This window comes from Furipterus horrens, unplaced genomic scaffold (assembly GCF_987537825.1).
Source record: "Furipterus horrens unplaced genomic scaffold, mFurHor1.1.pri manual_scaffold_7, whole genome shotgun sequence".
In the NCBI taxonomy this organism is placed as follows: Eukaryota; Metazoa; Chordata; class Mammalia; order Chiroptera; family Furipteridae; genus Furipterus; species Furipterus horrens.
In genome coordinates this window covers 119,531,637-119,548,794 of record NW_028327177.1, presented here as the reverse complement: position 1 = coordinate 119,548,794, position 17,158 = coordinate 119,531,637, and the positions used below count along the sequence as shown (strand labels likewise).

General features: G+C 35.8%; 1 protein-coding gene across 2 annotated transcripts in view; it reads left to right on the top strand.

Annotated features, from left to right (window-relative positions):
• SATB1 (SATB homeobox 1) overlaps positions 1-17,158 on the top strand; it is a 77,006-nt gene that overhangs the window by 19,561 nt on the left and 40,287 nt on the right. For both annotated transcript variants that reach the window (XM_090284384.1, XM_090284382.1), the window contains 2 exons: positions 8,209-8,320; positions 10,636-11,090. In XM_090284384.1, the coding sequence (XP_090140510.1) occupies positions 8,209-8,320; positions 10,636-11,090 (567 nt within the window). The remainder of the gene's footprint in view (positions 1-8,208; positions 8,321-10,635; positions 11,091-17,158) is intronic.

The following is a 17,158-nucleotide window of genomic DNA, read 5'->3' as shown; positions in this document are numbered from 1 at the left end:
GATTGCCAGTATATGGCATTTTCCTAAACTGAAGCATTTTCATGATATTGAGAGAGATGAGTCAGATTAATTTGATTTTTCTCTATGACCTAATCCAGAGGTGACATTGATTTATATTTATCTAGTGGGCATAGGAAGTCTTGGAGAATAGCTACTAATAAAACACAGAAATCAAGGACATAACTTAGCCTCTAGTCTCCTGTAAAATCTTGGATCCTCTCTGAGCGGGGCCCACAGCCCTGCAGTAGGCTTCTCTGGGTTTGTACAGACCTGAAAGTTGTAAGTCTCTTTTGAGAGCGTATGTAGGGAGATCTTGCCCAAGTTTCATGAGATTCTTAAGAGTTCTGTTGGCCCAATCAAAAGCTAAAAGCCAGATTGTCTTTTCCCCCCAGTTTTTAGGCATTGTGGTTTAAATGTAACAGTGTTCATGTGAAGAAGGAATGCAAAGAAGGAATATAAAATCTGAAAAGTACAGAGCCTAATTCTATTTACTTTTGGAAAAATTGATTACTCAAACTACTTTAGGTGTTTGTTTGTTTTTTTTTTTAAACTCTGGCTTAAAGCTTTTCAGCATGCTCTGTTAGGACCCCTGGAATTTAACACAAATTGATAATCTTTTTTTCTGCTATTTCTAAGCACAGATACTAGAAAATTTGATCTCCAAAGAAGACGGGAGATTTAACCACACAAGGGGCATCAGAGTAAGAGTAAGCAAGCATTCTCCAAATATGCAAGTTGGTACAGATTTAGAATTTTAGGAAACCATTTTTGTTACAAAAATCTCATTAAAAAATCTTGTGAAGATCCTGTTTGGAGTAGCATAATGTTTAACTTAGTGATTAGTATGTTTTTAATAATCATGTTACAATCAAGATATCAAGGGATGTTAACCATCCTAAAAAGTAAACCATATGTTGGGGATGTTTGCACAGGGGGTGTCTGAGAGCAGATGATGTGTGTTACAATATAATCTTTTAGTCACTAATGGAGACCTTAATAGGACCTCTGTTTGGGAAGACACATAGGTTTCATAGAATCTTAAAGCTGTTAGAAAGGATCTTGGAGAATTTCTAGTTCAATTCCCTTCATATTGCAGATGAACAAATGGGAGGCCCTGTGTGGAGTTAGTATTATATTCTCAGTAATAATACACCTTTTAACAAGTATTTTCTAATTTAAGCTCTTTACTAACATAGTCAATGAATTTGAGTAAGGAGGTTCCACTGTAATAAGAAAGATCGAGATAGGTCCTTATACAAAATAACGGAATAGAGGATCTGGTCAAAAGATATCTGAGTCTTAGTAAAATTACTTTAATTATGTGAAAAAGCCATATGAACTGGGAACCAAAATTTTCTTTAAGAATTATGAATTGGATATTTAAATAATTGAGTAAAATTTCTGTGTTTGAAATGTTGCATTTCATATTTAGGAGATATGCTAAGAAAATTAAGCAGAATTAGATGTGTTTTCTTTGTGCTTCCTTTTGTATTCCTTTAGAGCTTTGTATCGAGTTTCTGTTTTTAGGGCATTTTACTAATCCTAGTAGGGTTATTTTGTGTGAAAATGCCATTTTCAGGCACTGGGTTTGATCAAGAAGGCAAGAGCCATAACTATGATAATTGGAGTTTAAGTAAAATTTAGAAGTGATTAGTCTCTTCTCAACAAATTGAGATTCTGAATATGCCCCAGTTGTATCTCCCGAGAGAATAGAGTAGAAGCAATAGAGGACCCAGAGGGAAAGATTTGGGGAACATAAGCTAACGTGCACAAACAGAATATTACACTTCGAAATCCTGCCATTTGCTTCTCATAAATTGAAGCCCATTTCCCTTCCTTCCTACCCCCAAGTACCAGATGGGGACTACCTGTTAATTTTCAATAAATTTGTTCCATGTCACCATCTCCTACGATGCCTTTTAGAGCTCGTTTGTAGTATTTACTATCCTTTGGGATTAAAAGAAAACCCCACTTCCTGAAAACCCCCATAAAAATTGTATTCGAATGTGGAATTGATTCTATTTGACCTGAAATTAAAGTTTGACCTTTGAGTTTTCCACATGCATACAAAAAATATCCTGCTGTGAAAATTCAGGCCATAGGCAGACAGGATGCAGATAAAAGGGAGGGGCAGTGGAGTGTATGAAGTTGCGCTTCTCAAAAAATAAAAATGTAAAAGAATAGAGAGCCAGCAGTTTGACAGATTGTTCAGTAAATGCTCATTTTATTGAAAATTATAAAAAGGTGCTTAATGCCTCTGTGCCATTAATACAATACATAAAAAGGTAACTGTCAAGATTAGTGTTCCAGTTCTGAGCTTTATGCATCACTCTACATCGACTTAGAAGTTAAAGGTTTTTGTGTATATCTATCTTGCACGTGCAGACATTTATCTCAGAAAACAATTACTTTAGACTTGATGCCAAAGACATTAGCAGTGATGTGCATTCATTTAAAGCATGGACAACATATTTATATATATATATATATATATATATATATATATATATATATATATATATACACACACACACACACACACATATATATATATATGTGTGGGTATATATATGTATCAGACAAGGTAGAACCATGAAAATCACCTTATAGAATTAAACTTGTGTAAGATTATCTCTCTTACTGGCTCTCTAGAGCATTCCAATTCAAAACATATATTCCTTCCTACAAAAAAAGATATTCAGATTCCTTAGTTGAAATTAATTAGCATTCAGAAACCAGATAGCATGTTTTTGGGTATTCATGAGATCTCTGTTTGAAAAAAATGTTTTTAACTTGTAGAAATGTGTTGCAACACACAGATGGGAAGAAAAAGAAAAAAAAATCTCTTTAGCAAGCACTGTGTGTAAAAGGAATATTACATTTTGCACGCTCCTGATTGCTCTGTGTAAACAGTTTTTGACATCTGTCTTTATAGTTTTCGAGGAGAGGAAGACTTTGTTAAAAGAATCATTTTTATACAGCAGTCACCATTTCAGTCTTGCTTTACCTGTATTATGAAAGCAGATGGTCTGCATGTCTTTTGAATATTTATAACTATCAAAAACAATCTCTTGCTATTCACCCTTAGGCTTATGAGATGTCAGGACTGTTCTGGTTGAAAAAAAATCATCTTGGGTGTTTACAGAAAGAGGATTACATTAAGCTGAAATGACTATACATTTTCCAGTTTAATATTTGTCCATCAGCTGTTTAATCGTATTTAGATAATTGTGTAAATAAGATGTTGTCGCCTTTGCCCTCTCTGCTGATGGAGCCTGAAAGCTTTAAACATTGGGTGAACCACCATTTTGTATACTCTCTCACTACCCTCTCCCACCTCAGTCAGACCATCAGCGAGTCTTTAGTAAGTTTTGATCATGATATCACAGTCCTGCTTTAAAAAAAAAAAAAAATAGTGCACAAAAAGCCAGTACGGAGATCACACGCAATGCCAGGGAGCTGCTGGCTTCCGGTACAGGCTGTTTAGTTTATTAGAGTATATTGTAATATGCAAATAGGGTACCACACTCCAGTTACCCTTTAAAGATGACATAGCTTTCTCTTTTTTCTCCAGGAGCATACAGAGCTTTGAGGGTATTTTGGAAAACTTTTGGTATAGTGAGGGTTAACTGTTTTTTGACTGGAAGCTGAGCAATCAGAGATAACAGATTTTGCTGTGGTTGGTTGATTTGGCAGAAAAGCATGAACAGTTTTGGTTTAAATGATTGAATAACCTGATTAGCATTGTTTTGGGGTGGGTTTTTTGTTGTTGTTAAAGGCACAACAAAACAATTTTAAGGGTAATCAGATCAGTGTCTTTCCCCAATTGGTGAGCCTCTTTTTCAGAAGGCAAAACCTCTTTGTTGTCTACTGAGATGACCAAGTAGAAAAAGAAAACTATCTTCCTTTAGCTTCTGAATGTGTTATAAATATATACCTACAGTGTACGTCCTATTCTAGCAGGGGCTTGAAAAAATATAACATATTGAAAAATTATGTAACCTCCACCGGTTCCTTGTGGGTTTTGTTTTGGTTTTTCAAATTTAGAGACCTGCAGTATTTTAGAGCAAAGGTTCAGAATGTTCTAACTATGTCTTAAGTCAGGCTTAGAAAAATTCTACCCTTACCTTTTCACAATTAGAAAGGTTATAAATAATGTATTTGGCTGAAAAGGAAGCTCAGCCTGTGGCAGATGGTATCATTCTAGAGTGCCGGGGTTTCTGGGAAGATGGCATTCTTTCAGATCGGAACTTCAGCAGACTCCCAGAAAGAACCGAAGCTCCTCATAGGGAGTAGACATGTGCTTTATGGATCTTAGAAAAGCTTACAACTTGGCTCCTAGGACGAGAGTATCGTGTCACACTGGGGTTATGAGATGCACAGCCAATTTCTGCCGACTTTCAAATTCTCCTTCCCAGCAGGGAATGCTGTGGCCTGTTCATTGGTCGGTGTGGTGTGGAGCATTTGAACTTGGGATTTAAACTGACTGAATTTGGTCAGCCTGATTCCTTTATTCCCTGAATGTTGATGTTTTACACAGACTGGCCACTGAATAGGAAAGCTTGCGATAACGGTTGCGTCTTTGTCAAAGTGCTTTGGAGAGCTTGTATATATAGACATGGAGACAGAACTGGAATGTCATAACCACCAAGCACTGCGACTTCCGAGACATCTGTGTGGATGCACGCTGAAAAACCTGGGCAAAGATCTGTTGCAAATTAATGAACAAAGGTTCTTCAAACTGAGTTTTATTGTGACAGCCAGAGTGATGATTTTAAAAGAATCATTTAACAATTAAGCTGCCATTACCTTTGCCTTTAAAGAATGAGAGAGAGGGAGAGAGGGAGAGGAGGGTTTTCTGGTCATCTGCAGTAATGGCTTATTTCAGTGCCCTTTTATTGACCAGCTGATAAGTTCCCAGCCCTGTGATGTGTGCATACTGTTTGGAGATATGAACAAAGGCTCTAGTAGAGCCTTGTAGCAAGACAAGTGCTATCCTGGTACTAATGTGTAGGATGTTGGGGAAGTCAGGAAAGGCAGAAGCAGAGATACCTGGAGTCTCAGAACAACCCCATGGGGTGAGTGCTACCATCATTTAGTATGGGGAATTGTGATAGTGGATTTGACTAGGGCCACACCACCAGAAGGCAGCTTATCTTGGACTTTAATGCAGATTTAGTTGATTCTGTTTCATCAAATGAATATTTAGTCTCTGTTTAATATCTGCCAGGCATTTGGGCTGGAAAGTCACATGGAACCCAGATCTGTATGAACTCAGTAGCCTATTGTAATCTTTTAAAACGAGTGTCTCCTTCTGATTGACAACAATCCCAAGCCTCGCTCCTTAAAAAACATGGAACTTCATATGCCCTTTGAACATCCTTACCACCTATGAAAATACCATCAGTCTTGACTTTCTGTCATTTATATTCAATATTCTCAAAATAGTAGGTGTTTCTTTATGGTTTTCCAAAATGAAGATTACAATACTGAATATGATCTTTCAAATGCCATCGGCTCCATAAGATTCTGAAATCTCTCTTCCCTGTCCTTGTACCTCATTAGTCGAGTCAGATGTCATGCCTGAGACTTCAATAAGGATTTTACCACAAGAAGAAAATCAGCATCTTGCAATGACTGCATATGAAATTTACTGTATATTGTTCCAATAAAAATTGAAGTGACCCAAAATTACCTGAATTATAGAATATTTTCCAGCCCCCCCCAAAAGCATGGAAAGATAGAGAACCTAAAAGATTGCTTTGGCATACATCATAACCTGTAGATTAGCCTTTTGATTTATGTCTTGCTTAGGCTAATATTTATATTAATCAGAATTGCCTAAGCACACATCACTCTACAGAGTAGAAAGTATCTGGAAAGCCACTTAAGGACAGAGCCTACCAATTTAGGGTTAAACAAGGGCCGGGGGAAGCCTTGATAATGCACATATGGATATTATCTTCCGCATATGGGTAATAATGAACTACATAGCACTATTACATATGGGCTCTAGTTGTATAAAAATATTTCAGACTTTTTTCACACGCTGTGTATTCTTTCATATATATATACACACACGCACACTTTTTATATTTCACTGTTGGTATACTGAATCACATTACATTGAAATGATCTGTTTACATATCTGTCTTCCTAATACATTGTAAACTTCCTATAGGCAGAGGCTATGTCTTGTCTGCCCTAGTACCAGCCAGGCGCATAGTAGGTGTGCATGCAACAAAGAGCAAATTTCACATATAGAACTATTGGCAAACTAAAGTAGATTGGATGTTTGTCAAAAACCTCAGCAAAATTTAGATATTCCAAGTATTTCTGAAAATTAAGTCACAAGCTACATCTAAAATATGTATGTACTATTATATTAACATTTAAGAAACTGCCAGAATGTCTAGGTATAAGAGTCATAATTTTTACAAAATTGAACCAAAGTGGAAGAACATCAACTGTCATCCATTTTCAGAATCACCATTATCCATCAGCGATCTCAATAGTTTTATTAGTGTCTGACTTTATTGATCCATTATTACAATAGAGTAAAGGTGATTGAAGCTGACAGATTGTTAACTGGATCAGGTAATCTTCTGGCTCTGGTTTTGGCAACCTTGCTAAGTATCTTTTTGTACTCTGGACTGAGGGAGGCTCTTAGTAAAATTGCAAGCTACTAGATTAATGGCAGGGCATCATGAGCCCATTAAGAATGCCTTTTTAGAGAAATAAAATGAGAAAAGGACTATAAAGTAGAAAGTGTCACCAAAAAAAGGATGTCACAATCCTTCTTAGGAAAGATAGCCATGTTTTACCTAAATAATGCAGCTCTAGCTTACCCTTCACTGTGAGTCCTTTAAAGATTCCCCAAGATTTACATATTACAGGGATGTTGTATTACAAAATTAGAACTGGTAATGGATGTTAGGAGAATCAATAATAACCAAAAGAGCTTTAAATTAGAAGTATATTAAAGAAGATATAAAAATACTTTTGTTCCCAAACTGGCTTTTCTGGTTGTTCACTGCTCCCAAACAATGCTGCCCTCTGTAAACTGTTCACCATAGACCGACTGCAGTCTGAAATGTAAGTTCTCATGTTTCCACACAGAGTGGTGGTGGTAGTGGGGGGATGGGTTGGTGCTGCAAAGTCGTAATTATTCCTAAGCCTCAGTTGGAAATTAATTTAGTTGCTACTACTAAAGAATATGGGTGTTATGGTTAAAAATAACTGAATTAAGTCATTGAAATTACCATAACTAAAATCTGCTGGGAAGAAAACACTTTTCTTTGTTGAAAATCAGTTAAAAAATCTTCTGCTAATACATCAAAATCATTATTTTTCTCTTCATTTTTATGTTAAATTGTTGACTTTTCTGGATGAACATAAGTGACAGAATAGGTCATTTTCTTTTTTGTGGTATCTTTGAGAAATTTAGTAAGCATGAAATGTATATATTTAAATATTTTATTGTTAGTATGAAATTCAAAACTCAAGCTTTACTGTCGATAAAGCTAGCAATAAAATTGTAAACTGTTTTTTCTTCTGATAGAGGATGTTTGTGAATAGTTTATTTTCTCCTTAAATGTGGTCAGTCAACCTTTGAACAGTGTTAAGGCAGTTGATGCACCTCCAATTGAAAGCCAAATAATAGCAGTTATTATTGAACGTGCAAGTGGTGTTTCTGGGGATCTTGGTAAAATGCAGGTGCTGATTGACTAGGTCTGGGGTGGGCTGAAGATTATGCATTTCTAATAAGCTTCTGGGTGATACTGGTATTGCTGGTTCCTGGGCCATACTTCGAGAAGCAAAAATGTAGAGTAGTCACGAAAACTCTTTAAGTTGCCTTTATTTATGAACAGTCATAAAGCCATCTTTACATAATTGGAGTTATTGGGATCAGTGAAAGTTTGTCAGCCTAGGAATAGACATTGATGGAGGCTCCATAAATACTAGAGCAAAGCCTGTGGGCTTGATAGCTTTATACTGGTCTCAGTGGGTGGTTGCTTTCTACTTAAATAAGCATTTGATGATCTACTTAATGAATTTTAAGAAGTTGAGGCTTTCGGTTAAGTGAAACAAAAATGTATTGGTTCTCAGTTGACTTAAAAAACATACAGTTTTCACAATTGCAACAGTTTCTGCATTCCATCTTGTGCCGCTGTGTATTACAAATGTTGCCCCCCCTTCTCCGCGCAGAGTATGATTTCTTCCATTGTGAACAGCACTTACTATGCAAATGTCTCAGCAGCGAAATGTCAAGAATTTGGAAGGTGGTACAAACATTTCAAGAAGACAAAAGATATGATGGGTAAGCAAAAACGTTTGCCGTGGTGGCTACATACCATTACGTGTCATTTGGGGGTTTATCAAAGTCACATCTGAAGCCAGGTCTTTTGATTGCCCAATTAGAGATCAATTTAGAATGTTTCTTTGAGGGTGGGGAGTGGGTATGAGTATAATGAGATAATTAAATTCAATAAATGTTTGTGTTTAAATCAGCCAGACTGACTTGGTTGTCAGACAGACATGCAGGAAATCCAGGCATGAGGAGAGGCGCTGTCATTTTGTAATATCTCAGTGAGGACCTAGCCAGGCCTTGAATAACTAATATTAGCTGTGACTTCTCTCAGAGATAAATCATGCTTTAATGTTCTTCGTTTTTGTTCACGAGAAAGTGTCTGTTTTTACACCCAGTTTTTAAGGAAATAAATTGTATTTCTAGTCTCCACAATTGAGATGAGGATTTTTTATATACTTAATTCTCACCCCTGCATATAGGTGCTTTGGTGAGCATACTGCTTTAATATCCATACCAGAAAAATTGCATCATTTGAGAACTTTTAATTCCAATATAGCATCCAGTCTTAACATATACCTTTAGGTCACTATTTGTTACTAAGGAAATATATTAAAATTCTGCAGTGTAAAATGACAGATAAAAGTGGTGTGTTATACCTAAGCATTTAGATTATGACATTTTGTCCCTAGTGAGTTTGTTAGCATTTGCAAAAGCAGACATTGTGATTAAGGTTAATGTTTTAATTTCTATTAATGTTTTCTTTCACATACTTGTACCTTCTAAATAATATATTTTAAAATAATACAGGAATGGGATATTTAATATGTATTACATTATGCCCTGTTTTTAAATCTATTTCTGTTCACTTCTATTACATTTATTTAATAACAACAACAACAATAACTTTTCCTAAAGATTTTAGGAGACAGGAGAAGCTGAATTTTGAGCTTGTTTTAGCTTTTAATATTTGAAGCAAAACCATCCATCTACCCGAACAGATTCTTTGCCTTTTATAGCTTATAGCTGTAATGAAGACAATGCATCATTTTTGGAATAATTGCTTGAATTACTATTTGCTGTGAATGGCCCACTTGGTCTGATATCACTGGTAAAAATGGAAGGTTCCCCCCCAAAAATCTTAGTTATATTTTGTATATATCAGTGATTATAGCAATAGGATAAGTTCCTCTAAATATAAAACCTGAATATTTGATGAAAAGAGAAATGATAATTGGAATTCAACCAGAGGTTATTCATAGAAAGTATAGTGTGCTATTTGGAAAGACTCACCTCCTTCCATATAGCATCATGCTCAGCTTTTCTAGTCCAGAGCATCAAACCAGTCTCCTCCGTGCAGCAGCAAAGCATTTGACACACACTTAGAGCTGACTCTCAGCCAAGGCACATGAGAGACCTAGCCAAGGGAGAAGTATTCATCTTGGGTAGGTGGTAATAAATTGCAAAATCATGACAGTATCACCATTGTACTGGAACAACTTGCTGCCCCTTCCTTGAAAGATTATCTTTGACATCTGGTGATAGCCATAGCTTCTTCAAGGAACATTTGGGTGTTAGCAACACTGGATAGACTGGCTTGCAATGCAATAAATCATTTGCCTCATTCTAAGAAATGTTTGCAGATGTACCTGCTGCCCGTGATGGTTAGAATTAAATGAAGCAAACTATAGGATACTCAGCCCAGTGTTCAATATGCACTCAGTTAGTATTACTTATCATTGTGACCAGTTTCATTATTTATTGTATTGATTACTTCTTTATATCCATGTCTGGGTAAGAACTGAATGTTGATAACATTTATGTCATCTTTTTTTTTTCCAAACCTTTCGCCTGGAGTAATAACAGTTAATATATATCATGAGAAAATACTTGAATATTTCTTTCTTGTTTAGTTGCAAATGGTATCTTTTCTTAGCTCAACTCATTCTTCCCAGATACTGTTAAATAAATGCCATCCTTTTAGAAGCTATCTTAAAGTAAACATTGCTTATAAGCCTTCTTGAGTAATGAGAATAAATAATAGTTTGACCCCAAAACTAGTTACATGGAATTGATTTTACGCCTTAAGTCTAAACCACATTATAAAATTAGATCAGAAGCATTGTTCCACTTTTAAAGTGTGTGGAATTGTGCAGAAGAGTAAAGTAAAAGCACAGCAGGTTGAGTTCTATCTTGAAATTTTCTTAGTTTAATTGGATCTTTCATGTGCCCTGTCCCCGCGATCTCTATTTAGGAAGTGATAGGAAATGCTTATCAATACCCATTCTTGTTGACTTAACATGATTTTACTTTTCTATCCATTTTAGTCGAAATGGATAGTCTTTCTGAACTATCCCAACAAGGAGCCAACCACGTCAACTTTGGCCAGCAACCGGTCCCAGGGAACACAGCTGAGCAGCCTCCGTCCCCCGCGCAGCTCTCCCACGGTAGCCAGCCCTCTGTCCGGACCCCTCTTCCGAACCTGCACCCTGGGCTCGTGTCAACTCCCATCAGCCCTCAGTTGGTCAACCAGCAGCTGGTGATGGCTCAGCTGCTGAACCAGCAGTATGCCGTGAATAGACTTCTAGCCCAGCAGTCCTTAAATCAGCAATACTTGAACCACCCTCCCCCTGTCAGTAGGTCTATGAATAAGCCTTTGGAGCAGCAGGTTTCCACCAACACAGAGGTGTCTTCCGAAATCTACCAGTGGGTACGCGATGAACTGAAACGAGCAGGAATCTCCCAGGCAGTGTTTGCACGTGTGGCTTTTAACAGAACTCAGGTCAGTTTTGTTTTATTTGTTAATGGGTCTTTTCTCTTTCTTTTTCTCGCTTTCTTCAGTCCCATCTATACTCACGTTTATTCTTTTACTTTGTACTAACATTTTATTCTTCATGTGATCATATTATTATCTGTTCCTGGTGTTGCCTAAACTTCATCATTCCTTTCCCTATCGTATATCTCCTGCACCAAGAGAAGCTGTGTACAGAGTGGTCTTGATTCAGGGGCCTTGAAAGAATAAATTAAGTATGAAAAATGTTTCAAACTGGCATTACCTCTGCTTTACATCATGGAATCATAATCATGGACAGTAGTAGCAGGTTGAGAAAAGTTTCATGACTTAGTCAAGGCCACTGGTAGGACTCCAGGCTTCTAGCCTGTGATCTTTCCCATGTTACCATCCATATCAAACATGAGTATATGAATGTGCCCTGTTGTAGGTCCTCCACAACTTAAAAAAAAAAAAAATCTTGACTCATTAGCAGTTTCTGCCATTTAATTCTAAGCAGCCACTTAGAAAAAAAAAATGACTTACTATCAAAATGTGTTTCTTTGCTTTGTCCTTTTCCCTCTTCTCATTGTTAATGTTCTTCCCAACCTCATTACAAGGTCCTGGGGTGGTTTGGTCTGCAGGCCTTAGTCTTCCTGTGTCCCTTGTGTCTATACCTTTGTCCTCTTGGGCAAATTCCTGTGAAGTTATTATCCTTATGGGAGAAGTTTCAGATGGATAGAGAGAAAGGGTAATGTAAGAGAAGGGAGCCTTAAAATAAAAAGTCCTAAACAAATTGATCCTATTAAACTGTGAATGAGAGTTTTTAAATTTTTTGTGGAAACTAGTCTGATATGGTATTTATTTTTGTCCCCGGGCACACTTAAAAAAAAGAACCTGCAACTGATAAGAATGAGGACATTGTGTTCTTTCAACTTTCTCATTTTACCAGTGTTCGTTCTTTTGTCAATTTTTTGGGAGGCCTGACTCATACTTTCCTCTCATATATAAGTTACTTTGTTTATTACACGATTATAAGAATAAAAATCTGGTATAAAAATAATCTAGTATTAATTCCTTGTTGGCAGAGTTTCCATACCTAGAAGAAGCCCAGCTGTGACTTATTTTTGGCTTACCTTAACTGGATTCAAAGTTAGGAAGCTTGACAAAGCCTTTAATTCTGTGTTTATTTGCAATTTATCTGTTTTTTTGTACATCATTTGTCTGTTTTTAAAAGGTTATGTCTTAGGTTAAAATTGTATGATTTTACCCAGTTCTGTAGTTTTACAACTTAAAAAATGTATTTATTTTAGCTGATAAATTTAATATAACACCTATATTCAGCTGGGTGGTAATTATTTTTAAAAACGAAATGAATGAATGAATGAGGCAAAAGTCAGCTGTCTAGCTATAGCTAGTTACTCCTACTTCGGAACATTCTCTTTTTTTTTTTGTAAATAGCAACAACTAGTAGTTCTCAGTACTGGGCAAAAAATAGTTGTTGAATTGAATTAAAAGCCCACAGACAAAGACAACATTGACATAGACACAGATGACATACAGATTTACTGATAAGCATTGGAAATTGTTATTTCTTGAAGGACAGAGGAAAGTGTATTTTCCATGGTGAGGAAGGACAAGGGAGTCCAGCTGAGGGAGAGAAGGGTGGAGTCACCAGCCCTCGGTATAGTTTTTCTGCTCTTGGGTTGTGATGTCCCAGCCATTACTCTGAGGAATTGACCATTTGTTCTGCCTTTCCCTCTTAACATTGACAAATTCCACAAATATCTGTAAGATTTGTTACTGGAAAAAAGCAGAATTCTCGTTTTTATGCCATATTTGAAAAGATAGTCATCTCTGTGGTTAACATCAAAAACAGTGATATTATGCTTCTGAGAGTGGGAGAATGAAAACCTGGTACAGCTGGATCTCAATCTCTCTTGATTAATAATAGCGAATTTAGAAAAAGTCATCAGTAAAATATTATGTTGAGCTCTGGATGGCAGGAAGGGCTTGTTTTATACCTTTATACTGTATTGGTAATCGGTTCTCCTCAGTTGAAGTGCATGCTGGGCCATATTTGAAGCTGTCTGATTTACCTAAGAGTAATTTTCTGTGTACATTGAAATGTCCACTTTTTGGGAACTAGATTTGGAACATGAAAGCAAGCATCCATGTATTTCTAGTGTCATACTTAAAAACCATCACACACATGCACGCGTGTGCACGCACACAGCTGCATTTATTTTAATGATTATACATTCATATAAATGCATGTAGTGTGTCTACTTCAAAGTGTATGCATTTCAATAAAAGCAGGTGCAGAGTAAGGGTGTATGGTGTGAGTGTGGAGTACGAAAATACACATGCTAATGCATATGTATAGATGAGGAGCTCTGCAGAGTTAAATCACACATCACGCATTGTGTGCACTTATTACAATGTGCAAGTCCAACTCCAACTTTAAAAAATGAATGTAAAATATGTACGTACAAATACAAAGTTCTGTGGTAACAATCAGATAACATATTCCGTATTTTAAAACATTGGTATAATGGATGATGTTGTTATGCCTTGAGAAATTTTAGTCATTGACAGCTCTGTACAACTTTAACTCTTAACCGGAGAATTTTCTTATCATCTTAATTGTGTCTCCTGAATTAAATCATACCCCTCTCTTGAAGACTTTCACACGTGACTTTTTTAAAAAGTCAACCTTTTTCGAAAATTTATGGTGAAATTTATATAATTACTTGTTTTGAGGACTTTCTGCTTTTGACTCGATGGGCCTGTGTTCTTTAATTGCTACTGAAGACACCAGCTTTTAACATAAGCGATTCATTCAGTTATTCCTATTTGATATCTTTTTATTGGAAACCTATGGCTAAAAATAATTGCCAGAGCTTCTAGATTTATACTTTTCAGTTCACTTCCCTGCCATTTAAAGATTGTGATAGAAGAAAATACATTTTTTAGTGCCTTTTAAAAATAAAACCCAGAGTTTAACTCTGATCCCATCCTGCAGCTTTTTTCCTTTTTTCTTCCCCCTCCTCCTGTCTTTGGCACACTTTATTTTCCAGTAAAATAAAGAATGAAGATGGATTATTCAAAACTGATAACAGTAATGGACCATCATGTAATGTTTTATTGAATTTGAGTTCTGTAAATTATGTGGTAGAGAGAAATTTGCCTGCTTAAGTATAAGAGAGATTGCTACTGTGTTTCTATAATTCTTCACAGTGTAATTTTAAAAAAGTCTACTATCCATATCACTATTGAATAAAAGGTAAAAAGGTGCTATTACCCCAATGTGACAGCTCTCGTTTAGCCTCTTCAAATGACAGAGATAAATGTGTCTGCTTATAACTTACTTGGCATAAGTCCAGCATAGTAGGTGGAGTTTGAAAATGGTCTTTCACCTGGACATGTGATTAAAAATTCACCAAACCACAGAGGCAGGTAGCCTTGAAGAATAGTCTGCGTATTTTCTTTATAGTAGGGAGTTTTTATCAAATTATATTTTCCTTCTGAGGGCTTTGAAGTTCCATGCAACTGATAAAATCTATTTGAATCAGTGATTATGTTCAAAGAGGAGACAAATGGGAGGCCAGGCAGGCTTTTTGTCCAGATTGGCAGTCCCTTTCACTTATCTGCTATTTCAAAGAATTCATAATTAGCATTTTGAAGTACTGATAATATTCATTGAAGGATTTTTATTTCTTTTATTGTAGAATTACTAATGAATTTTATTTGTAAAAATTGTACACTTTATGGAATGTAAAAAAAGGTTTAGGAATTCCTCACTAAGTTCACTCTTTAATTGAAAAAAATTAGAATTCACACTTAACCACCATGTAATGACAATGCAGAACCATTTTATGTTTTCCAATATAGAGAATATAAGAAATTATTTGAAGATGTGAAGTCCCAATGAAAAGCAGCTTATTTACAATAAAATTAATATCTGTGAGGTGCTGATAACTTACTACACAACATACAAATTCTCAAGTTCTTTTCAGAAACAGGAATGACTAATGGTTTTGTTTAATTTCTTTCGACAAATTTATTGAGCACTTACGGTGCACAATAGTGACGATATATTCTAGTCCTCTTGTTTCACTATGTTCTCTGAGATAGCAAATAAGGTACATGACATTATTTTTTAGCATGAAGAAGAATTTTTGGTAAGAGATCCCTCTTACTGTCCTCCATGAGGGATTACTGCAAGTGACTTTAACGTAACTTGGCAAGTCTGCATTGTGTTTTCCACTATGGGCAAATGGGAAACTGGGCCACATACATCCTGAATCCATAAATGCAGCTATTCAGGTAAGAGCAACTTGAACAGGACCAAACATTCATTCCCATATTTGGATGCTAATAGCAGTCATTTTGCATTCAGAATTATTCTCAAGTGACATAATTTTTTTTTTTTTTTGGTAATTAACACATTCTAATCAGAACATTTTCTAACAATATTTTCAAGCATTTCCACCAGGGGGCACTCCCCTCATTGAAAGCCTGGGTCCAAAAAAAAAAAAAAAAAAAAAGAGAAAAAAACCATCACCAAAGGTTTCTAAAACACCTGAGATGTCTGCACTGGCTGCTTTAGAGCTCTGACTGTCCCAGGGTTTGAAAAATCACTTTAGACCTTTAACATATTACAAGCTGAAAAACTGCACTGGTTCCAGTAGAATAATTAAGTGGAAATAAAATGTTTTGCCCCTGAAACGCTGTACATGCTAAATGGGAAGTCATGCCAAAATCAGACTGTGGGTAGAGAAATTTCTAAATTCTCTTTTAACTGACATGCTATTTTCTACTTCAGCCATAAAGGACTGACTTGGTCTCATGTTAGCAAGCTTGATAGAGAATATTATTACATATTTTTTTAGGTGTTTGTGTTTCTTACTGTAGTTCTCTGCTGTCAGGGGAAACATTTGTAAAAGAGATATTGTATTATTTTTTTTGAGATTTATAAATGTCTAATTTCAAACTTCCCAATCCTCAATATTTATGGGATCCCTTTTGACCTAATCTATTTTTTTAAATTACTTAACATTTACTGTAGATAAACGTCTTTCAAAATGCCACAATAACTTTTCATTGAAGGAAGGCTCTCCTTGAGTAAATTAATAACTACCATTTGACGCTACCCATGAGTAGTATATCTTGTTTTTAAGTTTTTATCACACATTTGCAATTTTTCCTTCTGTGATCTGAATACACGTAATTTATCCACTTAGTAACTATCAAACACATATAGCAGGCATTGTGCTGGGATAACTAAAATGTGTGTTAGAATATTTTACTCAAGGAATTTATAATCTGTTTATTCTGTATATTTCTATCTATTTTTGTATAGTTAATATAGATTACTTTGCCAAGCACATCTTTTAATACGTAACGTTTGGTAGGGAAGAGTGGGGAGCTTGGATTATTTCTTTACACCTATTTCCAAACATTTTTTTGAGACCTGTATTTTTCAGTTTCAGTGTGACATCAGCACAGCCAATCTAATTAGTTGGCCTTATGCAAATTAAATAGTGGGATTATTGTCTGTTTGATTGAATTTTAGTTAAATTGACTGGATGTTTTGCTCTTGTATAAACTCAGTCGCAACGTAACTTCTTAGTATTAGGAATGAAAGGAGCATACCCTTCATTCCTAAATTGCATTGTCTTATGGTGAAACTGACTTTGGTTGAATATTCTAAGTGAGAGATTAAAATTTACCCTTAACCCCCCTGAGCCTATTGGGGGTTCTTTTTTAATAGCCTATAAATCATTTTTTAAAGTGGACATTGCTTTTATAATGTCTGCACCTAACTCTTATATTTGGGCTATATGGAACATATCCGTAAGGAACAAAACTAGGTTTGCGTTTCTGGGAAACCATGAAAAAGCCCAAATTATAATCTTGGAGCTTAATTATTTTGAGAAGGCACTTTACTTCCCCTTCCCCAAATATACCCTTTCACCCTTTCCACAGAGTTGCTGGAAAGTGAAATTTGCAAACTATACAGAGATCTTGACAACATTTTATTCTGAGCCATATTGTATTAAACTGATATTCTGGCT